At 38.4% G+C, this 22,198-nt stretch overlaps 1 protein-coding gene across 1 annotated transcript; it reads right to left on the bottom strand.

The window, feature by feature from the left end:
- Positions 1-356: 356 nt before the first annotated feature.
- Positions 357-21,973, bottom strand: ttll11 (tubulin tyrosine ligase-like family, member 11). The gene is made up of 9 exons (XM_016502811.1): positions 21,251-21,973; positions 13,108-13,207; positions 11,027-11,160; positions 9,235-9,810; positions 8,947-9,042; positions 7,121-7,236; positions 4,254-4,490; positions 3,909-4,015; positions 357-1,529 (listed from the first exon to the last, which is right to left on the bottom strand). Exons 1-9 carry the CDS (start codon positions 21,755-21,757, stop codon positions 1,261-1,263), a joined length of 2,142 nt encoding a protein of 713 aa, XP_016358297.1. The 5' UTR covers positions 21,758-21,973; the 3' UTR covers positions 357-1,260.
- Between the last annotated feature and the right edge of the window lie 225 nt (positions 21,974-22,198).

Here is a 22,198-nt window from a genome sequence, read left to right on the forward strand (position 1 = left end):
TTCTGAACCCCAATGTACAATGTCTTCTGGGCGGCATTACAAATAAATTGCATGAGTCAACCATAACTATTACAATCCCAGATCTTATTTTATGTATATAAATATAAAAAGTAAGCAGCACAATACTTTTTAACATTGTTAATAATAATGTTTCTTGAGCACCAAATCAGCATATTAGAATGATTTGAATTCAGCATTGCTGTCACAGTAATACATTACAGTTTAAAATATTTTAAAGTAGGAAACCATTTAAATTGTAATACTATTTGACAATGTTACTGTTTTTACTATTTTTGGTCAAATTAATTGTTTTCAAAACATTAAAACTACTTTTTTAATGGTAGTGTATGTGTGTGTGTGTGCATATATAACTGAAAAAGTAAAAACATACAATGTAATCTTTTAAATGCAATGTTTATTCAACATGTCCATAAAAAGTACACCTCAGGCAAGCCTGATTTTATACATGTCGATGCCTGCAGCTGCAATGTGATATTAAATGAGGGTTAAATGATCTGTAAATATGTGCTATTCTTGTGAGATGTCCACTTGCATTAAACCACAGCAAACCCTTGTTTCTCCTTCTGTCATAATTTCTACATGTGGGAGCAGTTCGGTCAATTCACAGCTACAGTGAATGACTCAGTTAAGTGAAAAACAATAAATAATAAATCTCTTCGGGTATAAATAATACACAACTTGGTAAACTCCGAATGCACTTGGTGCCATGTCCTGGTGTTAACACCATTTTTACTAACAAAAGGCCACCGTGTTGTTCTGCCTAGTCAGTGAAAGGTGGCCATTTGAGAGAATTAGCTGCTTTTCTGAAGTGGTGTTACAACAACATCTCGTCCCTTTAAGAAACACAGAATCCCGTGATATTTATCCCTGCAGCGATTGGTTCACACAAATCCTACCCACATTACCTGAAGGTAAGCATACAGTACGAGCTATGTGACACAAGTCATGCCATCTGCACATTTAGCACTGAAACAAGTGTCAGTGTACAAATATCCTCCGTTACATTTGTCTGTTTAGTGTGGTGAAAGAAATATCTTCATCTTGAGCTGTGTATAAACAATTCAACTTGAGCTATTGCACAGCGCTAAGAGTGAATGATTTAAGTTCCTCTTTGATCCTGGCTTCTGTATGTTATAAAATCTGGTTCATTATTCTACCTTCTTTCTTTCTGTATTTATTCAAAAGCACATTGCTTTGCCCTTTTGGAAGTTCATCAGAAGACATGTATGTGTGAGATTGTCAGTTCTCTGTGTTAGCTTTAGCAGAGAGTTGCGGCGGCCGGTGGCGTCGTCGTGTCAGAGCGGGGGAGCTGAACGTGATTGGCGCTGATGATTGAGACGAGGCGGGGTTTGTGTGCGATCGGTGTGGCCGTGGCTTCTCGCTGTGGCCCTCAAGGGCCCCCTCACAAACCTCCAGCAGCAAGAGCACCTGCTCCCGCAGCGGTAAAGCCTTGAACCTGCGTGCTGCCAAGTAAAAGAAGGCTGCAGTAAATGCCTGAAGACACATTCCTGAAAGAGAGAGAGAGCTTTGCTTTACTTGATGCTTTAAAAAGAACCAGTCGCTTTCTTAGTTAAAACAGACAATTGTGTTTGCTTACTGTCAAAGTTGAATGCGCTTTAGCTGGACTTTTTTTTTTTTTGCGAGATTTAAGTTTAAAGCGGCACAATTTATAAAGCCACTGTTACCTGATTTTATTTCCGTTTTTGGGATTATTGAAACATTGGAGATTTCATTCCTTCCCCCGTCAAGTTGATAACAATTCTACATGCGCAGAGATTAAATTAAAGTGTCGACAGATCTTTTCTTTCATATTTTGACATACAACCAAGTGTAATGGATTAGCAAAAAAAAGGTAGAGCAAGTACTTCCATTTATTCATCAGTTGTTGATTGGATTCTGAGATGTGGGTGTTGCACTCAAAAATGAGACGAATGAGAGTTTGCATAGAGGAGTTTGAGCAGACACAATAGTTAGAGAAGAATTGAAATCTGTAATTTCACCAGATGATTATCTTTTGATGAATTATGAGGTTAAAAGAAAAAAAAAATGGGTGAAATTTAGATGTAGTGCCTAAAGTAAAGAGTTTGGAAAGACCTAATTATTAAACTTTGGCACATAACTTCATATAAATATACAGTATGAGTAATAGTCATTCCATGCAAACCAAACAAGACAATACATGCCATTGTCAAATAAAGAGTTTACTGAAAGATTTGAAGAAAAGCTATTACTAACATTATTTCCGAGCTGTAAGCGGCTTTAATCAGAAGTGTACATATGGCAGATTTCCCTTCTGCTTGTTTATTAATTAACAGGGCTTCATCTGTGTATTATTTAGTGCAGTCGTATCTCCATGCTGATGAAAACTTAATTACAGTATATTTATGTTCCTGTTAAAAACTTCATATGCAAGCTCAAATCATCAGCAGGAAATTTCTCAAGGTCACGTCTGAGCCTGCGAGCCGAGGGAGAGAAATACAGACAGCTTCTTTCGAAAGGGAAAAACTTTGTACATTTTAAACGTGGTGAAATTCTCTCTGCACATTTCCACAAGAAGGCACTTGTACTTTTATTAAGGGTCCCTGGGACCCTCAGGGGGTTGGAGCCTGAAAGTGGATGCAGATCACTTGTCTGACTACATATACAGAGCGTTAATGAGCCCTCGCTGCGGACAATATGGAGCCGTGAAAATCCTCTCGAAAGAAAATGAGGCGGCCTGCTGCGCTGGTCAGAAATATGTGTACATTGAGAATGGATGGATGGATGGCCACAATTAATAAGCAACGCTGTTCTCCATTATGTTCTTTCATTAAGCAGACTAATGAGGAGCACTAAAAGAATTCAGCATTATGGTGTCAAATGAAGTAGACTGAACTCTGGGATGGACAGGAGGATTAAGACTCTGTCCGAGTGTCAAGTCAGCATTCCTCAAATGTAAATGTATTACTATTAATGAAGATCATGGCAGCGCTATCGCTCCTCTTCCTCCTCAGGGATAAACAGTCCGATCCCCTTCTTTTAAATAGCCACTTCTATTATTTATACAGTGGGTACGGAAAGTATTCAGACCCCCTTAAATTTTTCACTCTTTGTTATATTGCAGGCTGCAATATAACAAAGAGTGAAAAATTTAAGGGGGTCTGAATACTTTCCGTACCCACTGTAAATATCTAACCTTATCCAGCAGTTATTACTTTCCTCACGCCACACAGTCTGGCTTCTGTGAGTGTGTGTTGATTCCCTACTGTAAGGCGCTAATGACCAAATTCAGTGCAACCTTCCGAAACGCTCCAGAATTCAGCTCACATCATTCCACTCTGGCCATTTAGGAGCACAGAGACTCGAGTATATATTCATTCATTCTCTCTTTTGATTAGGAGAAGCAAGGCCTGGCATGCATTATTCATTTCATACGTTCCTCCAAGAAAACGATGCTAGCATGACCCAACCTAATGCACCATCACAAAGAATATTAGCAGTGCTCATTTAAAAGCAAAAATGACTTGTGGGCACATTAGCTTTGACACACACACACAAAATGTCCCCATTTACCAAAGTAGCGTTTCAAAGTGAAAGCAAAAAATCAATAAAAATTAAAATATAAAAGATTGAGGCAGAACTTGAAAATTTGGTTATGTGGCATTAGTTGATTGGCCATCTATTTTTGCGATTTCCAAGTACTGGGCAAATGATCGAAGTAGTGAATTTATTTGTCAATTATCTCCCCTGACGATCTCATTTATGACTGCGTGCGAGGGGAAATGCGCTATGATTAATAGTTGCAAATGTGTCTTTTATCGGAGGCTGTTTAACAGCTTTTTGATTGTGTGTTGGCCTCGTGAGTGAAGATGTGCTGTAAATTGCATCCTGATTGGTGGGCCACTTGCCTGCCTCTTTGGAGTCGGGGACCATTCCAGCCCAGCGACGCGTGATGTCGATGTACAGGATGTCCACTGAAGCCATCGAGAAGCTGCTGTTACTCAGCTTGCAGTTCCTAAAGGAGATGCTCAATTAATGAATGTTGCCTTATTCAGAATCCCATTCATTCCATTAAATCTAGCAATAATGTTATACAGTATGTCAATTCAATCTGAGGCAGTGAAATGGTTGTCACATTTACATGTCTTCATTTTGCAGATGTTGCTTTGAAGGTTTACATTTTACCAGCATGATCTTGGCTTTGGCTAATGCCACGCTCTATCAGTTGAGCTACAGGAACTAATATGACTTGCCTGATGAAGGTGCGGAAGCTGGTTGGACCCAGTCTCATGGTTCCTTTGACACCAAGGAAGCGCAGGAAAATGGTAGCGATGCGTTCCACGACCCGCAAGTAATTAAACTGCTTGGTGTATTTGGGGAAAACTTGCTTTAAACACAAAGATGGAAGGGAATCCGCCAAGCCTTCTTTCTCATCACTTCCTGTCTCCACAACAATAGCTTCTTCTGGTGAACCGCCCCCTGTACTTGACCTGTTGGCACAGTAAGGTGAACCTCAACACACACCAACATCAGACTTTTTAATATACATTTATATATTTTCTACAAGTAACAGAAAAATAGACCGAAAAACTATAAATATAAAAAATATAAATAAGTATTCACAAAATGTGTCAGTTTTACATTACAGTTTTAACTAATATTACATTTTACAACTTCATAAACACCTTTGGTAAATTATAGTATATGGTGCAAACTTTAACCATTTTAACTGGTGTCTTTTGTGATCAAAATATTTTTGACTAACTTTGCCACTAACTCTGCCATTTTATCATTTCTCAAATTTAAGACAGTAGATGAGTGAAAAATGTCAGTCACTTAAAAAAATGGCTAAATAAGAACAAAAACTACTCAAATCATTTGTAAAGTTTGCGGATTGATTTTGTGCTAACAGCATAACGCTTAAAAGAAAATCTGTCAAGTAGGAGAATGGAGGACTTCAAACCAAAGGAATAAAAAAATTAAACCGAAATCCTCAGTGAATAAAATCACAAACCACAAGTCTTACCATTTTCTCATTAAATCCCTCTTCTCTTTCGCTTACCCAAGGACAACATAATGAAAAACAATTATTTAACAATCACAAAACCAACCGAGCGAACTGCAGTCCTCTCATACGAGCGCTGAGTCCAGATGGCTGAGGAGCCAAAGCAGTTTGTTGCATTTCAGCAGAGTTGTAAGTAACCCTGCACTTTTAGTCCAAGTAGATACACTTCGTGGCTTCTTACCTGAAGATTGTGGCTTGAGAATTACAGGGTAAAAGTACTAACGACAGAGATATAACTTAACACACTTAATGGGTTTACCCAAAGACACATACAACCTTTAGCACATTAAAGATGCCGTAGAATTTTGTATCTGCTCACCAAACTTACATACTCCCAAAAAAGATGATTGGGGGGGTACTGATCTTAGCTTGTACTGAACCTGGAATATAACTTTAAGATATCACACCTGCCTCCGTGACTGCTAGAGGCTCTATAAACCGCCAAAAATTAACTAGGGAGCGGCCCACTATTAATATAATCTAACAACATACTGTATGTCTAACATATTCATAAACATCAAATTGCCTCAGGGTCATCTCGGCTAATTTCCTACAGAAGCCTTTGGAAACATGCAAGATGAACTGGTCCAACAAGACACGTGATCGACAACACTAGAGGAACAGCCTGTGGAGAGCCCTGCAAGGAATAGGCTGTCATTATACAACACTAGTGAAGACGTTCTGGCTTCATAAAGCCTTAGTGACTTTGTACTTGTCAGTATTAGCCGTGACAATCGTACTCAAGACAGAATAGCTTCAAAAAGCATCAAAGGGCTTGACTCAGAAGAGTTTGTGAGTGGTGTGTTCATTCACACAGTCGTCGCAGTCACTGAAGGTTTGTTATTTCAGGTTGACTGAAAGGAGGACACGAGATGAAAGAGATCGTGACTGAGTATGTAGAACTTTCTCTCCGAGTGACCTTCATTTGTTTTATTCATTCAATCTTTTGTGCCAATATGAGCTTATGTTTGCTCAACCATAAGAGATAGTTCTACAGAGGAGACTGTTTATTTGTTTATGTACATTTTTTAATGACACACTAACATTCTCCTTGCAGGAACTGGCAGTCTGAAGAAAAAGTTTTGGTTTTTCAAAACCAAAGGCAGTCTTTTGGAAAAAGTATGTTTTTTTTTTTTCATGGTTTCATAGGTTTGCTACAAAATATTTCTATTTCAAACAAATGTTCTTCTGAACTTTGTATTCATCAAGGAATACTTTTAAAAATGTATCTTGGTTTCCACAAAAATAGTAGGCAGCAACTGTTTTCAACGTTGATAATAAGAAATGTTAAGTGAGCTCCAAATCAGTATATTAGATTTCTGAAATCATCATCAAGAACTGAAAACGATGATGATTCAACTTTTTTCATTTCTCATCAAACACCACAAACCAGACAACTGTGCTAGATCATAAAAATGCACATCTAAAGGCTAAATTAGCAGATATTAAACAAAAATGTGCACACGGAGTCTTTCCAGCTCTGAGCGCACATGCCGTCTCAATTAAACTCTGAGCTGACTCTACACTTTTCTCAAAAACAAAGACTGCCTGACTTTTATTTCCCCCAGGCCTAGACACTGAAGTGTGTCTGTGTACAATGAGCTACAATAAAAGCTGACACACACACACTTGCTCATGGGGCATGAGACGGTCCGGCTATCCCTGACTCAGAGAGACAGAGGAAGACTGGCCACACAAGTGTGAAATTCCATCACAGGATTTCCTGAATTAAATTTTTCCATCTGAAAGGCTTATGACTGCAGCTCAGCAGACCATTATTTCAATAGCCCCTCACTGCAGAACACAAGATCCAGGGGGCGTGGTTGGATCCACATCTAGGGGGTGGAGATGGGTGGGTTTAGGGATCGGGGGTGGAGACGGGTAGGTTTAGGTATATGTAAGGTGGGAGGAGTTGTGTTCTGCAGTGAGGACCATCTCCATTATTTCAGCTCCACAAAGCTGAGGCGAGGATGACAACACGCACCGGTGGGCATGCGCATATGCACACAAACTGCACCATCAACTGTCCCATAAGCCTTAAAGATTATGACTCACGTTACGTGTTGTTTCCTCTGAGCGGGGTCCATGAGCCGCAGCGTGTCTCTGATCACACCCACTTTCACCTCTTCATCCACTGGACTCGGTACATATTCAAACACACCAGGTGACACCTGCAACATATGGCTTCAACAATCAGCAGCGCAACAGACTCGTGTTAATGTCCCCGTTAGTCTGTAAACACAAGTATAGTCATTGTCAGTTTAGAGTCAGTAAGACCAAATGTTACTGTTTATGAAAGAAGTTTCTTATGCTCACCAAGGCTGTATTTATTTGAGCAAAAATACAGTTAAAATGTTGTGAAATATTACTACAATCTAAAATAACTTTTACAATTTAAAAATACATTTATATTTTTACATGAAATGTTCCCTTCTGGTGGAATGACCTGCCCAACTCAGTCCGAGTCAGCTTATCTTCAATCTCTTCCATCTTTATTTGACCCTCTAACTCTCTATTCTAATTCTATTCTTTAAAAAACATAAATTCCCCCTTTTAGACTTGCACTCTATTCATTTACTAACTGCTTCTAAACACTAGCTTCTCTATTCTTTTTGTATTCTATCTATTTGTTTTCTTTTATTTATTATACAATTAACAAAAAGCAAAAAAAGGCCTCTAACACTAGCTTGCTCTATTCTTTTTCTATTCTGTCTGTTTTCTTATTATTTATTATATAATTTAAAAAAACCTTGCTATGTGTACTGCGTTAGGCTAACTGAAACTTGTTATAGCACTTGCATATCATTGCTCTTTTGTTGATTTTGATTGCTTCCATTGTCCTCATTTGTTAGTCACATTGGATAAAAGCGTCTGCTAAATGACTAAATGTAAATATTTTAAAATATTAAAAAATGTCATTTATTCCTGCGATGGCAAAAATGAATTTTCAGCAGCCATTACTCCATTCTTCAGTGTCCTATGATCCTTCAGAAATCATTCTAATTTGCTGAGATTTGATTTGAGATCTGATGTGCTGCTAAAGAACCCTTTTTTATTAACAATGTTGAAAACAGTTACTTAATATTTTTGTGGAAACCATTACTTTTTTCAGGATTCTTTGTTGAATCAAAAAAAAAAAAAAAATCAAAAGAACTGCATTCATTTGAAATGCAATATTTTGTAACATTATAAATGTGACCCTGGACCACAAAACCAGTCTTAAAGGAACACTCCACTATTTTTGAAAATAGGCTCATTTTCCAACTCCTCTAGAGCTAAACAGTTGAGTTTTACCGTTTTCGAATCCATTCAGCCGATCGCCGGGTCTGGCGGTAGCACTTTTAGCTGTAGCTTAGCATAGATCATTGAATCTGATTAGACCGTTAGCATCTCGCTTGGGTCAAAATTATACATTTTTCTTTTATGCCAAAAATCATTAGGATATTAGGTAAAGATCATTTTCCATGAAAATATTTTGTAAATTTCCTACTGTGAATATACTAAAACTTAATTTTTGATTAGTAATATGCATTGCTAAGAACTTAATTTGGACAACTTTAAAGGCGATTATAAGAATGGCCCTAAAAACATACAATCTCTACAGCTTTACTTCATCATCAGCCTATATATATTAGGGGTGTAACGGTACACGTATTCGTACCGAACCGTTTCGGTACAGGTCTTTCGGTTCGGTACGCATGTGTACCGCACGAATAGAGTTTTTTTTTTTCTTCTTCTTCTTCTCAGGAAATTCAAATAATAAATAAATAACCACCTAAATAATAATATCAAAATATATCAAAGATCTTTAGTACTGCCACAGTACATTTTTAAGGTACTGGTTTCTAAGCATCACACTAATAGAGCATCTGCACCCTCACCTCCTGCTCATGTTCAATCCTCATGCTGGGATTGGCATTGACCTCTAATAAAACAGGCTTCAAGTTTTTCATCAGCAGGATATCAAAGCCCAGGATCTACAATTGGAACACATCATCTTGTTATTCACTATTTATTGACTTTGAAAACCAGTGAAATGCAGAGAATTAGGGATCGCCTGGTGAAGGAAAAACATAGTTAACAGCATATGGGTATGTGCTCGTTTTTCTCATTTTAATGAGAAAATGCAAAACACGTCACACACATAAAGGAATTCATTGCAAATATACCTGAAAACATGTCGGTCCTGGTTTTCCAAGTGGAATATCTGCCTGATAATACACCTTCAGTTCAGGCACAAGTGCAATTACTGTCTTGATAACCAAAGCGATAATGTCCGACCAGACCTTCTTGATGTCCACTCCTTTCGATGCCAGGCGATAGAGAACGCTAGAGAAAGTGCGTTTACTGCCAGTGCTGCAGCTGTCGGAGTGAACAAAGTTCCCGCTGTGCACATTAAGGGAGTAGTTGGTGAGGTGCATAAAAACATGACTGAGGTTCTTCTGGCTGGGTTCTTGGTAGGGTTCTGTGCAGAACCTTGACAGACCCTCTTTAGCAATGTAGATCTCTAGAGGCTCCAAGGAGCGGACCAGAACATACAGGCGGATATCAAACTTCAGTTTATCGATGAGCAGGGGTTTCTGGATGTATTCTTGAACAACTGCTTGTTTGATCTGAGAACCCGAGATGACCCGAAGGTCAGCAGGGTCACGGATGAGGTAGATGCCATCGCCCTGGGATCCGCTGTCCGGTTTGACAATAAAAGTGTGTTTGAGGGTTGAATCATTATCTTTCAGGAGACGAATCTTAAAAAAAAAAGGGGGACAAAAGCGGAAGGTGAACAGTGACATTTTTTTCTAACATGCTTGGAAAAGAACTTAAAGAGGCCATCTCTTGAAAGAAATAACCCTTTCAAATCTGAATTACATTTCAGTGACACAATGCTTTATTTCTACTCTTAATGCTGCCCTTAATGATAATCAACCAAAACATTAATTTAATTCAATTTAATTTACTTTCTAATATCTATTTTAAGAGCTAAATATTTAAATACATATGGATACTTCAAGAAAACTCACTGTCTTACTAATATGATGTCCACAGAAGGGTCTGAAAGGGTTAATATGAACAGTCTTTATTTGAGTCTCCAGCTAATGTTTAAGTGCTCTGAATGCTACAAAAAAAACAAATAATAATAATAAAATTAAAAATAATAATACGATTATAAACAAAATAACACAAGGCTGATCTAACGCTTACTTAAAAAAAAAAAAAGTTAAAGTTTAAAAGGCAGTGAGTGCTGGTGACTATCCACTAATAGCATTATGGTTATTAGGGTTGGTAAACAAAGCCTCATATTTCCAACTTATACAATGGTTTTCTTTAGCTGCATGCATGTTTTCTCTTTTTCCCCCTTCCGCAGATCTCTGCTGCCCCCTGCAGCTTTTCTATTTATAAAAAAAAGTTACTCAAACACAAGTCCTCACAAGTCTTTCCTGATTCATGCTCAAAGGTTCATGCACAAATATGAATAAGTATTAATAATCTAAAAAAAGGGAAATAAAAAAAGGAAAAACACTCCAAAAAAACCCCAAAACAACAAAAAAACTAACAAATTGAACCACAAATTGTTTAAACCTGCTGGACAGCATAAGATAAAATCCCATTTAAGCAGCCCATCTGAACAAATAAAGCACAAAGATACAGTAACTGTAATATGTGGAAGGAGATTGAAGATGTAAATCCAGTAACTACAAGATCTTGTAACAAACTTGTCATTCACAATTAGCTGTTGCTGGCCACTAAACTGCTTAACCTGGTTTTACTGTGGTTCTGTCTTGACCAATTACTACTACAGCAATCTACCTAAAGATACACCACTGAGAGAAACACTGCTGGAGGAAGACAGAAAAAAAGACAGTTTGTCTAGCTTCTGTAAATGTCTTCTTTGTGATTTCAAAGATTGACTCTAATACGGTGTCCTAAGTATCTTCTGAAGTGTTTCCCACACTGAGCTTGTACCTGTGAGGAGAAGAGTTGGTATTCCTCAGGCAGGATCCAGGAGCGTGGGTAGAAGTTGTACTCCTCCGGGAACAGCTCCTGCATGGTACGCACGGCACGACTCAGGTTTATCTTCCGCAGCATCTCTATCATTCCTGCTGACCGACAGGATAGTTGATGAGAAAACGGTGAAATCAAAGAGAAATGGCCCTACAGGGGCGTTATTCTCTCTCAAAAAAAGACACATTTTAGAGCCCTATTTCCCAGAACTTTCATTAAATCACTTGATCATTTGATTTCAATGGCTCCATAGCGCGCACAGCTTGGAAAGGCTGTCCATGTGAAAGCAACTGTCAATACAGCTATGAAAACAGCCATATTCCATCCAACCCATGAGTCAGCAGCTCTTGAGACTCCTTTATGACTCCACTGCTGAAAAACATTCCAGTGAACAATACTCACCATACTGTATGACTGATAACCTTCCTCTAAAAGCAAGTACAGTCATGGCCACAAGTTTTGGCAGTGACATAAATTTTGTGTTTTGTAAAGTTTTGCTGCTTAAGCTGTTGTGGTGTTCATACACATTGTTTCTAGATTATTGTGTAGAGCGATCAGATGCATTTTAAATAATTGCTAAAAGCTTCATTGGCCAAAAAAATGAACTTTTCACAAAAAAAACAAATTTCACTGTTTTTTTATCCTGACACAAAATGACCAGCTAACATTAATTGACTAATCATATCAGCAGCACATGTGAAAGTGTGAATGAGTACTAGTCAGGTTAATCACTATCATACTAATTAGATTGTAAGACATGAGTCCTGTGTTGTGCCAACAGTGAAGCATCCTGAGACCAAGACCATTTTCAACCAAGGGAGTGGGCTCTCTCATAATTCTGCCCAAAAACACTGCCATGAATAAAGAATGGTATCAAAACGTCCTGCGAGAGTGACTTCTTCCAACGACCCATGAGCAATTTGGTGATGATCCGTGCATTTTCCAGCATGATGGAGCACCATGTCACAAAGCAAGAGTGATAAAGAAGTGGCTTTGAAGATCATTACATTGAAATTTTGGATCCGTGGCCAGGCATCTCCCTGGAGCTCAATCCCATAGAGAACCTGTGGTCAGTCCTCAAAAGGCGAGTGGACAAGCAGAAGCCCACAAATTTGCTTATCATTGTTTTTCAGTATACCATAGAAACATGTGGAAAAATAATCTACAAATAGTGAAGCAGCAAACTTTGCAAAACACAAAATTTATGTCACTGCCAAAACTTTTGGCCATGACTGTACAGAATGTAGCCTATACTAACTAACTAATGTAAATGTGACAAAGTTTAGTACTATTTTTCAATTTCCAGACTTGTTTAAATTAGTTTCAGCAATGGTTTTCAATAGTTGCAGTTTTGTCATTTATGCACGGATTTTGTTCTTAATATTTTTAGCTTCAGGTTTTTTGTAATAGGATACAGTGTTTCACCATGTCGAAATCAGAGGGACATCTTCAACCACACAAACAGGTCAGATCATTCAACTTCGTGATCCAGATTTTAGTTTCATTTTGCTTTAGTTTTTCTTATACTTTGTGATTTCAGTCAAATGTTTTAAAATCAATTGTTTTCATCTTTATTTACTATAAAAACACTGTATTTAACAGCCCTATCCCCATCCTTAACGCTTTAAAGAATTTGTTTAATGTTGTAAATCTCCTGCTTGCCAGGTTAATTGACCAAAACTATTATTTAGATATTTATTGTTGAATAGGCTTGCCATGGCATACTTTTCATATACGAGAAGCACATTCAACACAAGCATGCAAGGAGTTGCCATGGTGAGAAACAACATGAAAAACAGCATAACAACATAATTACCAGCTACAGGTAATACCAGATTGACCAGTTTAAATGCGAACATCGTACCAGTCTGAAAATTAGGATTAAACGATCTTTAATGACAGATCCCACTGTCATTTACATTTTTTTCATTTTACATTTACATTTACACAAGATTGCAAATGGTGGTGTCCTATTACAATTACTTAAGTCGCCGTTTCTAGGATGACAACATCTTTAAAGACCTACTTTTTGTGAAGTTTACCTGGGAATTTGTTGACTTGCCCAGACATGATGTTCTCATTGTCATGAAAAGAGACGCCATGCCAGTAGATATCACAGGCTGTCCGCCTACCCATCGGAAACTGCAGGATCAAAAAAAGAGACTTGAGGCAAAGTAAAGGAGGAAAACCATCAATCACAACACAATACACATGTCATACTTTTGACAAGGATGCAAAACATTGACTATGACTAACTGTACTAGAATAACAACAGTTCACCACTGCAGGACTCTTTTTCCATGAAACATTTTAGTTAACAATTTCTACTCTTTCCAACAGTATGCATATCACGGCTGAGGGCTACATTCTCAATGACTTGGAAGAATAGTTATACTTCTACAACAGTAACAGTGTCAGGTACAGAGGCAGGGTTAAGATATGTTACTACCATCATTCATTTACAGGTGAAAAAGCATTTTGAGCACTTGTGTACAGACCAGTGTTTCAGGTTTTGGTCCAGTTTCATATACATTTTTAAGACCCTGTATATGATGACTAGGCTACAGCACGGGCTAAGCGTGAAGTAGGTTATCAAGGTCACTAATCAGGATGCAGGTAGTGTGCTTAGTATAGACTAGGTTACGTGTCTTGGGCTGGATTTTGTGAGGATCATGTCACTGTTTAACAGGCTAATGGAGTGTGAGGAGGTGCTCCCATATTGGTCAGCTAGCACACAGAGGAAACCAGAAATTTGTGATCAGATTAGGAGTTCACGCTGGTTTACAGGTATAGCTAGAGTTGTGAAGGCCAGTTTTTTTCAAAATGTCCTCACAAATATGGTGAAACCTGTCAACGACAGAGGTTTAAATAGCCCTTGCTATTTCAGAGGCTCAGGAATCAGTCAAAAGTAGCAAGTCTAAAACATATATACCATAATTCATAAAGTGAAACCAAAGTGTGAATGTGTTCAAAAAACACAGGCATCACAGACCGTAGCAGAACAATTAACAAGTGAACTTTATTTGCTCCAGTTGCTTTAATCTGAAGTGCAGCAATTTTGTGCAGCACTAATGCTCATGTGCGTGACTTTGATAGATCACTGCATGAAGCTGGCATAAACAAAAATGGTTTCCATTTATTTTTTCCTCTTAAAACACAATGATCTATTTATTTGCATTCTTCTAACATTGTGTTTTAATTTAAAAAAAAAAAAAAAAAGACTGAAGCAGGGTAAAACTAAACTGGGCAGTTCAATTAGATCTGCCTTCTTTGGATAAATATTGATATACATCTGTCAGATTTAGTGACCAGCAATTATTGTTAGTGTACTGACTGCACTAAAAACTTTGTGTAAACATTTTAATGCATTTGGGTTCACCCAAAAATAAGAACTCTACGATATTTACTCCTCTCATGCTGTTCCAAAACCTGTATGACTTTATTTATTCAGCAGATAACAAACGAAAATATTTTGAAGAATGTTGGTAACTAAAAACGTTTTGGGGACCACTGACTTCCAAAAAAATAAAACAAAAAAATGAAGACATTTCACAAAATATCTTCTTTTAAATTCCACAGAAGAAAGAAACTGGTTTGGAACAACATGAATGTACATTTTTATTTTTGTGTGAACTGGGAAGAATCTTTTGAAATGATAACACAAAGTGGTTTATTCAGTTTGAGTCAAAATATTAGCACCCCAGCTCTGTTTGATGCATCAGGGTTAGCAAAGATCTCTTAAACATGAATAACATTTCATTGCTCTGTCAGAGTAGCTGTGGAGCAGGTCAGAAAACGAGGACATGCCTGTTCAATCCAATCACCTCTAGCCGTAACTACTTAAATGAAGTTACTTGGTATTATGTAGCAGGTACAAGACACGTGAAATTGTCACGAAACACTGAAGAGAAAACTTGTGCACCAAGAAATCCCAAACTTAAAAAAAAAGAGCATTTCAATTCAACCTATGGTATATCTTCAATGCATTTAACAAGTCAGACAAAATGTGAAACATCCTTTCGGAAAACACTTTCCTCCTTTCTAAGTGAAGTTTTATTGTTTTTTTTTTCATTCTGATTTGTTATACTTTAACTTTCATTAAAAGTGTTCTCGTATTACAAATGGCTATAAAATGAACTCTATTTAAAAACCTAAAGGTTACAGTTCTGTTTTCTTACCTCTCTAGGGCCAAATAAGGCATTCCAGAAGTTCTTAATATCAATTGACGATCCGCCACTATGCTCCTCATGCCAGAGTCCAGTATCTCTTAAACATATTTTATTCAATTGTGCTGGTTTATGTTATTTTAGGAATTGATATTACTCAGCAATCATTTCAAAGAAAACTAAATTTTAAAGATTTTATCTCAAGCAAACTTTAAAAACCATGTATATGTTTTTAAATTGCTCTTTTATAGTATTTCTATTTGTTACTCACCATGGAAGCTGCCATGGTGTTAACACCAACCAACCACTCATCTCTCCCCAGGGAGGATCATTACCCCTGTCACATCAGCCTGGACCCCCTTCAGATATTTCTCACATGTTACAGACAAACTGATATGTTTACCTGGTCTGGCTGAGCCCCAGTGTGGTACATGTATGTGCTTTTGTGCCGAGTACTGTATGTGTAGGTTAGTACATACAATTTGAAAATTACAACACGTGTAGATCTACAATGCATAGTGTCCTATTATTCCATACCGTTCAGGCATGGAGAGCAGTGGGAATTCAGGCATGTGGGTTTATCCCAGATTGAACTTAATCATTTAACACTGTGAAGGCACAACCATATGGTGAAAGTCAGCATTAAACTGCATTACTACCCTTTATGTGTCTTTGCAACCATGACACATCAAAAACGTAAATGCAATGTACTCAGATTTAGATGACGGCAAATTAGATAATGGCATAAGACCTTTTTAGATCAGAAACACAGATCCAAATACGTAAATGGTTTATTTACGCGCAAATGCAACTAAATTGTTTAAGATATTCACAGTACTACCAGTTACTACAGACCACAGATGATCTACATAGATGATTAGTCTGCCGTACAGCATCCAGTTTCGCAAAGGCCCATCTTAGTTGCACAGAAAACTTAAGTTGAACCCAGTTAAGACATTGAATGGGTAATGACAACAACTGCCATCAGTTTGCCAGCTTGTTGACAGCCAATTCTGACTCTTTATCTCATGTAGCGGGTCTTAATGAGTCTGTATCAAGTGCTTACAGATTAGCCTATATTATACTTTGTTTCTAAGGGTGCTTTCACACCAGTAGATCGATTGCTTTGTTCCGAAACAGGGATTAAAATTATTACAATGTTGCTTTTTATTTTTGGTGCGGTTCGCTTTCACACGGCAAAGTTTCTAAACGGACCAAATTTGTTAATACAAGTCACGCGCGAGTAAACTGTTCTCTCATTGGTCAAAGTTCCACGGTTTATTTTCCGGGATTCCACTGAGCTGTCACGCATGTCATTGGTCAAGATGGAACGATTACAGCTTCGCGGGCTTATTGTTGTTTTTGTTTTTTGTAGCTGTCATTATAATAATTTATCATTTTGAGCAGGAGTCCAGGATTGATCGGGAAAACATTTTTAAAATGCACCTACAAAGAAGAGCAATAAGCATTATAAAATAAAGTGCGCTTTGGTTTTTGAATGGCAAAGACGTGCTCACCCACAGACATTCACAGGTTCATTTTGAGGTATTAGCAAAACAACAAAGCTGATGCTTTTCACGGAACTTACGTAATTACCCATCATAAATTGTGATATAGCCTGGTTCGTTGGTCCGTTGGATCGGATTGCTTTCTCACTACAACCGAACCGCTCCAGAGTTCGTTTTCAATCGAGCTGAGACCACTTCGTTCAGGCGATCTCGAACCGATTGTTTTGGCGCGTATCCGAGCCCGATTGCTGTGTTCACATATGCCCAAACGAACCGAGCTAAGGGGGGAAACGCACCAGGTTCCAAAACAACAGGCCAGGTGTGAAAACACCCTAAATGTCATAATTAGATCTTTGGATCTATGTTTCTAAATAGTGCTGGGCGGTATACCGGTTCATACCGAATACCGGTGTTTATTTTTGTTATGATATTAATTTTTTAGAAAACGGAATAATTTTGAAAAATACCGTGATATAAATTTTTGGTCATACCACCCAGCACTATTTCTAAATAACTTCAAGGACTGATAGTCTTCATAACATTTTTAAAACCACAGGTGGGAACTCCTCCTGCCCTTGAAACGGTCTTTGGTGTAGCAGACAGGATAAAAGGTATAATGGATACGCTTAAACTTGAAACCGACCTTTAACAAGGCAGCGCTGAATTACAAAGGCTCATAATATTTCAGTGGATACGAGTAGAAGGGGGTGTAGACATTCTCTCAACAGAACCATTCACTCTCTCCAACCTGCCAGGTGTTGTGCACCACATGGTATCGTTTGACATCTTATCAATTTATTAATGAGTGTTTCTTTTTTTAATGCAGAGTGACTTTACATAGACGGTCAAGTGTAACCATATGCGTGTGTTTGTCACATGTGTTGAAGGACAAGGTTAAAGACTGGCAATGGCTGTTGAAATATTAAGCCTACAAGTCATGAGTAAGTGTTTGTTTACATAGCAGAAGCCTAAAGAAAATGTAGAGAAGTCCAATGGATTCATCCATTCATATTCAAGCAAATGTGTGGATCGGTTTTACTGATGCAGTACACTTAAACTTGAACCCAACTTTCATACACTAGTACACTCAATTGTACAAGTGGTAACTATAGTGTTGTAGTACTTGAGACCGGTCTTGGTCTTGAGACTGGTTTTAAGACCATTTTTTGATGGTCTTGTCTCGGTCACATTTGTACTCAGTCTTGTCTTGGTCTCAGACTAATGACAAGTTTACACTACAGGATTTTAAACCCGATTTGCAAGTTAACGAGCTCGCCGACAGGTCGGGCTTTGATCGGGGGAAAATCAGTGGGTGATCAGTGCTCGGCAATCTTTATATGTGAACTACACAACGACCCATCAAAGAGGCTCGCTGATGCATCACCGACGGCAAACAAATATCTAGCATGCCAAATATCTGGACCGGTCGGCCGACTCGACATCACGTGGTGTCAGGTGTCGTGACGAGCTACAGCCAATGAGAGAGCAAGGCATGGGTTGAAGTCACCGGAAGAAAAACAACAGCAGCAACATGGCTTAAAGAAAAGTTTGGACACAATAAATAGAGCAAAATTTTTCATCGAGCAAACAGCTTGCAGCGCTAATGTCTTCCCGACGTCCATTTTCAAATAAACAACTCCTGTTTCATGTGTTGTTTCGCGTCATTCCCGTTCCAATTCTCGCGTGTGTTTTCGTGACAAAACGTGGTTTGTAGAGTCGTTGGGTGACAGAGTTGTTGTCAGCTTGTGTAGTGTGTAACTCCCGGTTGCAGATCATTTACATAGTCACGTATTGTAAACACCACATTGACTTAAAGACAGACAATCAAGTCATGTAGTCTGAACAGCACAGCGATCTGCCGACGTTTAAAGTCGTGTAGTGTGAACTTAGCATAAGAGGACTCGGGATTTTGTTTCAAGACCGGTCAAGACCACAACTGCGGGATATCACTAAATTACCAGAATATTGTCTGATTTATTTACAACCATTATTAATGTGATTGGATGTAAAACTTCCTGCTTCAAATGCAATCAATAACTAATTAAATAACTGAATAACAAAAAAATAAATAATTTGATTTATACCAGTGGATCTAAAAATGTTTGACTTTACTGCCCCCCTATTGTCCACAATATTATTGAAGGCACCCCCTCTACTATTTTAGAGCTTAGCATGTATATTAAAGGGGTGGTTGATTGCAATTTCACTTTTTTTAACTTTAGTTAGTGTGTAATGTTGCGGTTTGAGCATAAACAATAGCTGCAAAGTTACAACGCTGAAAGTTCAATGCAAATGTGGATATTGTCTATTAAAGTTATGGCAGTTTAATGCCTAAAATTACAGCTGGTAGGGACTACAACGAGCTTCTTCCCGGGTTTGTGACATCACAAACCCTGATAAACCCCACCCCCAGGAACATGCAACAAAGGGGGCGAGGCTATGTTGCGATGCTTTAGAGAAGAGGAAGAGTTGTTGCCATGCCATCAAAACTAGGGCTGCACGAAAAAATCTATTCATATATGAATTGCGATTCTGTCTTCTAACGATTCTGATGGATTCACAAGTTTCAAAATCAATGTTCTAAAGCAGCGGTTCTTAATCCTGTTCCTCACGTCCCCCTGCTCTGCACACGCTCTGCATCTCTCTCTCTCATTCAGATCATCAGCTCTCAGCTCCATCGATCAACTGTGTTCCAATTATACACTTTATGCATATATAGACAGACAGATATTTTTCACATAGCTACGAGAAACGTTTAATACAACACGGCATGCTGTTGCCGTGTTGTATTAAAGCTTTAATCAGGATAAAACCATATATTAAAACCTAACATAAGTAGTAGCATTTACAAATAACAGTGTATCTAAAAGTATGAGACAACAACAAACAAAAAAGCATAACATTCTGAAATGTCCTGTAAGAGCCGTGCTTGCACAGGTTCTGTGCGATTCTCTGCACTAATATTCTCTGGCTCTCATTCGGGCTCAAATTAATAAGCAATATTGATGACGCCATTATTTAAAACACAACACCAGAGCACAGCCGCTGAGTACTTTTTAAGTCATCTTGAGGCCCCCTAGGAAGTTTGTTGAGGCCCCGTAGTGGGCTACGGCCCCCTGGCTAAGAAGAAATTATTGATGGATTGTGTCAAAATTGTCACCAGCCATTATTTAAAACACAACACCAGAGCACATGCTGCTGAGTACTTTTTAAGTCATCTTGAGGCCCCCTTGGAAGTTTGTTGAGGCCCCGTAGTGGGCTACGGCCCCCTGGCTAAGAAGAAATTATTGATGGATTGTGTCAAAATTGTCACCAAAATGAATACATACACCCACAAAATTCAAGATTCAAGTGTAAAAAAAAGTACTTGAGAGTATGAGTGCTTGAGTGTATGAGATGTGGATTTTTATATTATATTATATTATAACTAAGCAATATCACAAGAGCAAGAGAGCTGTTTTGAACAAAATTATATTGCTTTTATGCAAACATTCAATAAACTTTTTTTTTAAGTATTAATGTATTAATATTTATGCATTTGTAATTGTACCAATTCAGATGCAGCTTCTGTGCCACCACTGCAGTGCAAAGATGAATTTTGTTGTTAGAGATTTCCTTTGATTGGTAACAGCTCTGTAAGTGTCTTATTATTGTATTTAATGATTTAAAATAAGGCATTTCTCAGGCAGTAAATGTGGAACCTTTAGATGAATTTGAGCAATTGAAAATTCATCAAAATGAAATTGCTGGTCTGGTCTTGGTCTTGACTCGGTCTCGACCTGCCTTGCTCTTGGTCTTGTCTTGGTCTCAACCCCTCAAAGTCTTGGTCTCAACACACAATTGTCTTGGTCTCGGATTAGGTGGTCTTGACTGCAACACTAAGTAACTAAATATTGTTTTTAAATACAGAGATAGTATGTTAAAAGCGTATTTTAGTTCATATTCATGATGTCCCAAAATAGCACAGTTGAGTACACGTAGTTGATCTTAAGTTTACATTAAAAAGTACTAAAGAAACATTTTTAGTATATTAAGTACAAAATTAGTGCGTGAAAATAGAACACTTCAAGTATATTATGGAAGTGTACTTTTTTTAACCAGGGATTCCATAGGCGTAATGGCTGTTATACTGTACAAACTTTATTTTCTATCACCCTACACCAACCCTACACATAAATCTACCCCTTACAGAAAACTTTCTGCATTTTTAGATAAAATTTAGATAAAAAAAAACTTCATTTTGTATCATTTATAAGCTTGTTTCCTCATCATGGGGACCAAAAATGTCCCCACAAGGACAAGGATTTCGGATATTGCCATCTTTGTTGGGACATTTTGTCCCCATAACGTAGGGTTTAACAGGACCACACATCACACAACTGAGAATACTAAGAATATCCTAACAACGGTTGGCATGCTACAACCATATGATTAGCCCTTGTAATCGGAATGGCAGGTCGATAAAGTCAAAGGTTAACTTATGTGTTGTCAGAACACAATGGCTCTCTCACCTCTTTCCACTTCAGCTGTCTGATGCTCATCTTTAGCGCCTCCAGAGACGTCTTTGCCTTGGAGGTGTCCACCGTGACAGCTCTTCTCTTTTTGGCCTCTTTGCCATGATGCTCACATTTCACATCTGTCTGTCTCTGGCATGACTCAACGTGACCGTTTGCCGCCGTTTTACCCTTTAAAAGCCTTGCCGTTCCTTTAATGTGAAGGTTTGGCTCGTTGATCACACGGCTCTGTCCTTGTGAATAGTCTGACTTCTGCGGCGTCAGATCCGGCAGTTGTTTACCGTTCACCTGTCTCTCATGACCGTCTGCTTTGCTCCTACTTTTACTCCGACTTCTCCCGTTAATGCTACTTTTGGACTGGTCTCTCCGAGCAGTGAAGGAAACGTCAGCGGGGACTGGAGAGACCGAGGCCGTGGACAGCTGCACCACGTCGGCCGCGGCCTCGTTCTCCACCTCCTTCATCTGCTGGAGCTCAATCTTCACTCTCTCATAATGATCGCTCATAGTGTTAGCTAATGGCCGGATTGTTTGTTATCTCATTTAGATTTGATGAATATGTCAGGATAATGTACTAGCATGAGGTGCTAACGTGGACCAGCTGCTGCTGTCCCAACTAAAGCACAAAGACAGGAAACCAGTCTATAAAAGCCAACTATAGAGCCAGATAAACTAAGACGCACCGACTCCATGATTGCAGTCTGAACGTTATTAGCACTGAAAAATGACACATCACTACAAGAGCCAGATAAACTAGCGTGAAGACGCACCGACTCCATGATTGCAGTCTGAACGTTATTAGCACTGAAAAATGACACATCACTACAGTGTGCTGAATATTTTTGATGGCGATCTAACGGGACAGGTGTCCGTCCGGTGCCCTTTTAATGGAAAAAAAAAGGTTCTTAACTACCTGTAATAATACCACAAGCGGCATATGAACGCAAT

The sequence above is a fragment of the Sinocyclocheilus anshuiensis genome, unplaced genomic scaffold (assembly GCF_001515605.1).
Source record: "Sinocyclocheilus anshuiensis isolate Anshui unplaced genomic scaffold, SAMN03320099.WGS_v1.1 scaffold438, whole genome shotgun sequence".
In the NCBI taxonomy this organism is placed as follows: Eukaryota; Metazoa; Chordata; class Actinopteri; order Cypriniformes; family Cyprinidae; genus Sinocyclocheilus; species Sinocyclocheilus anshuiensis.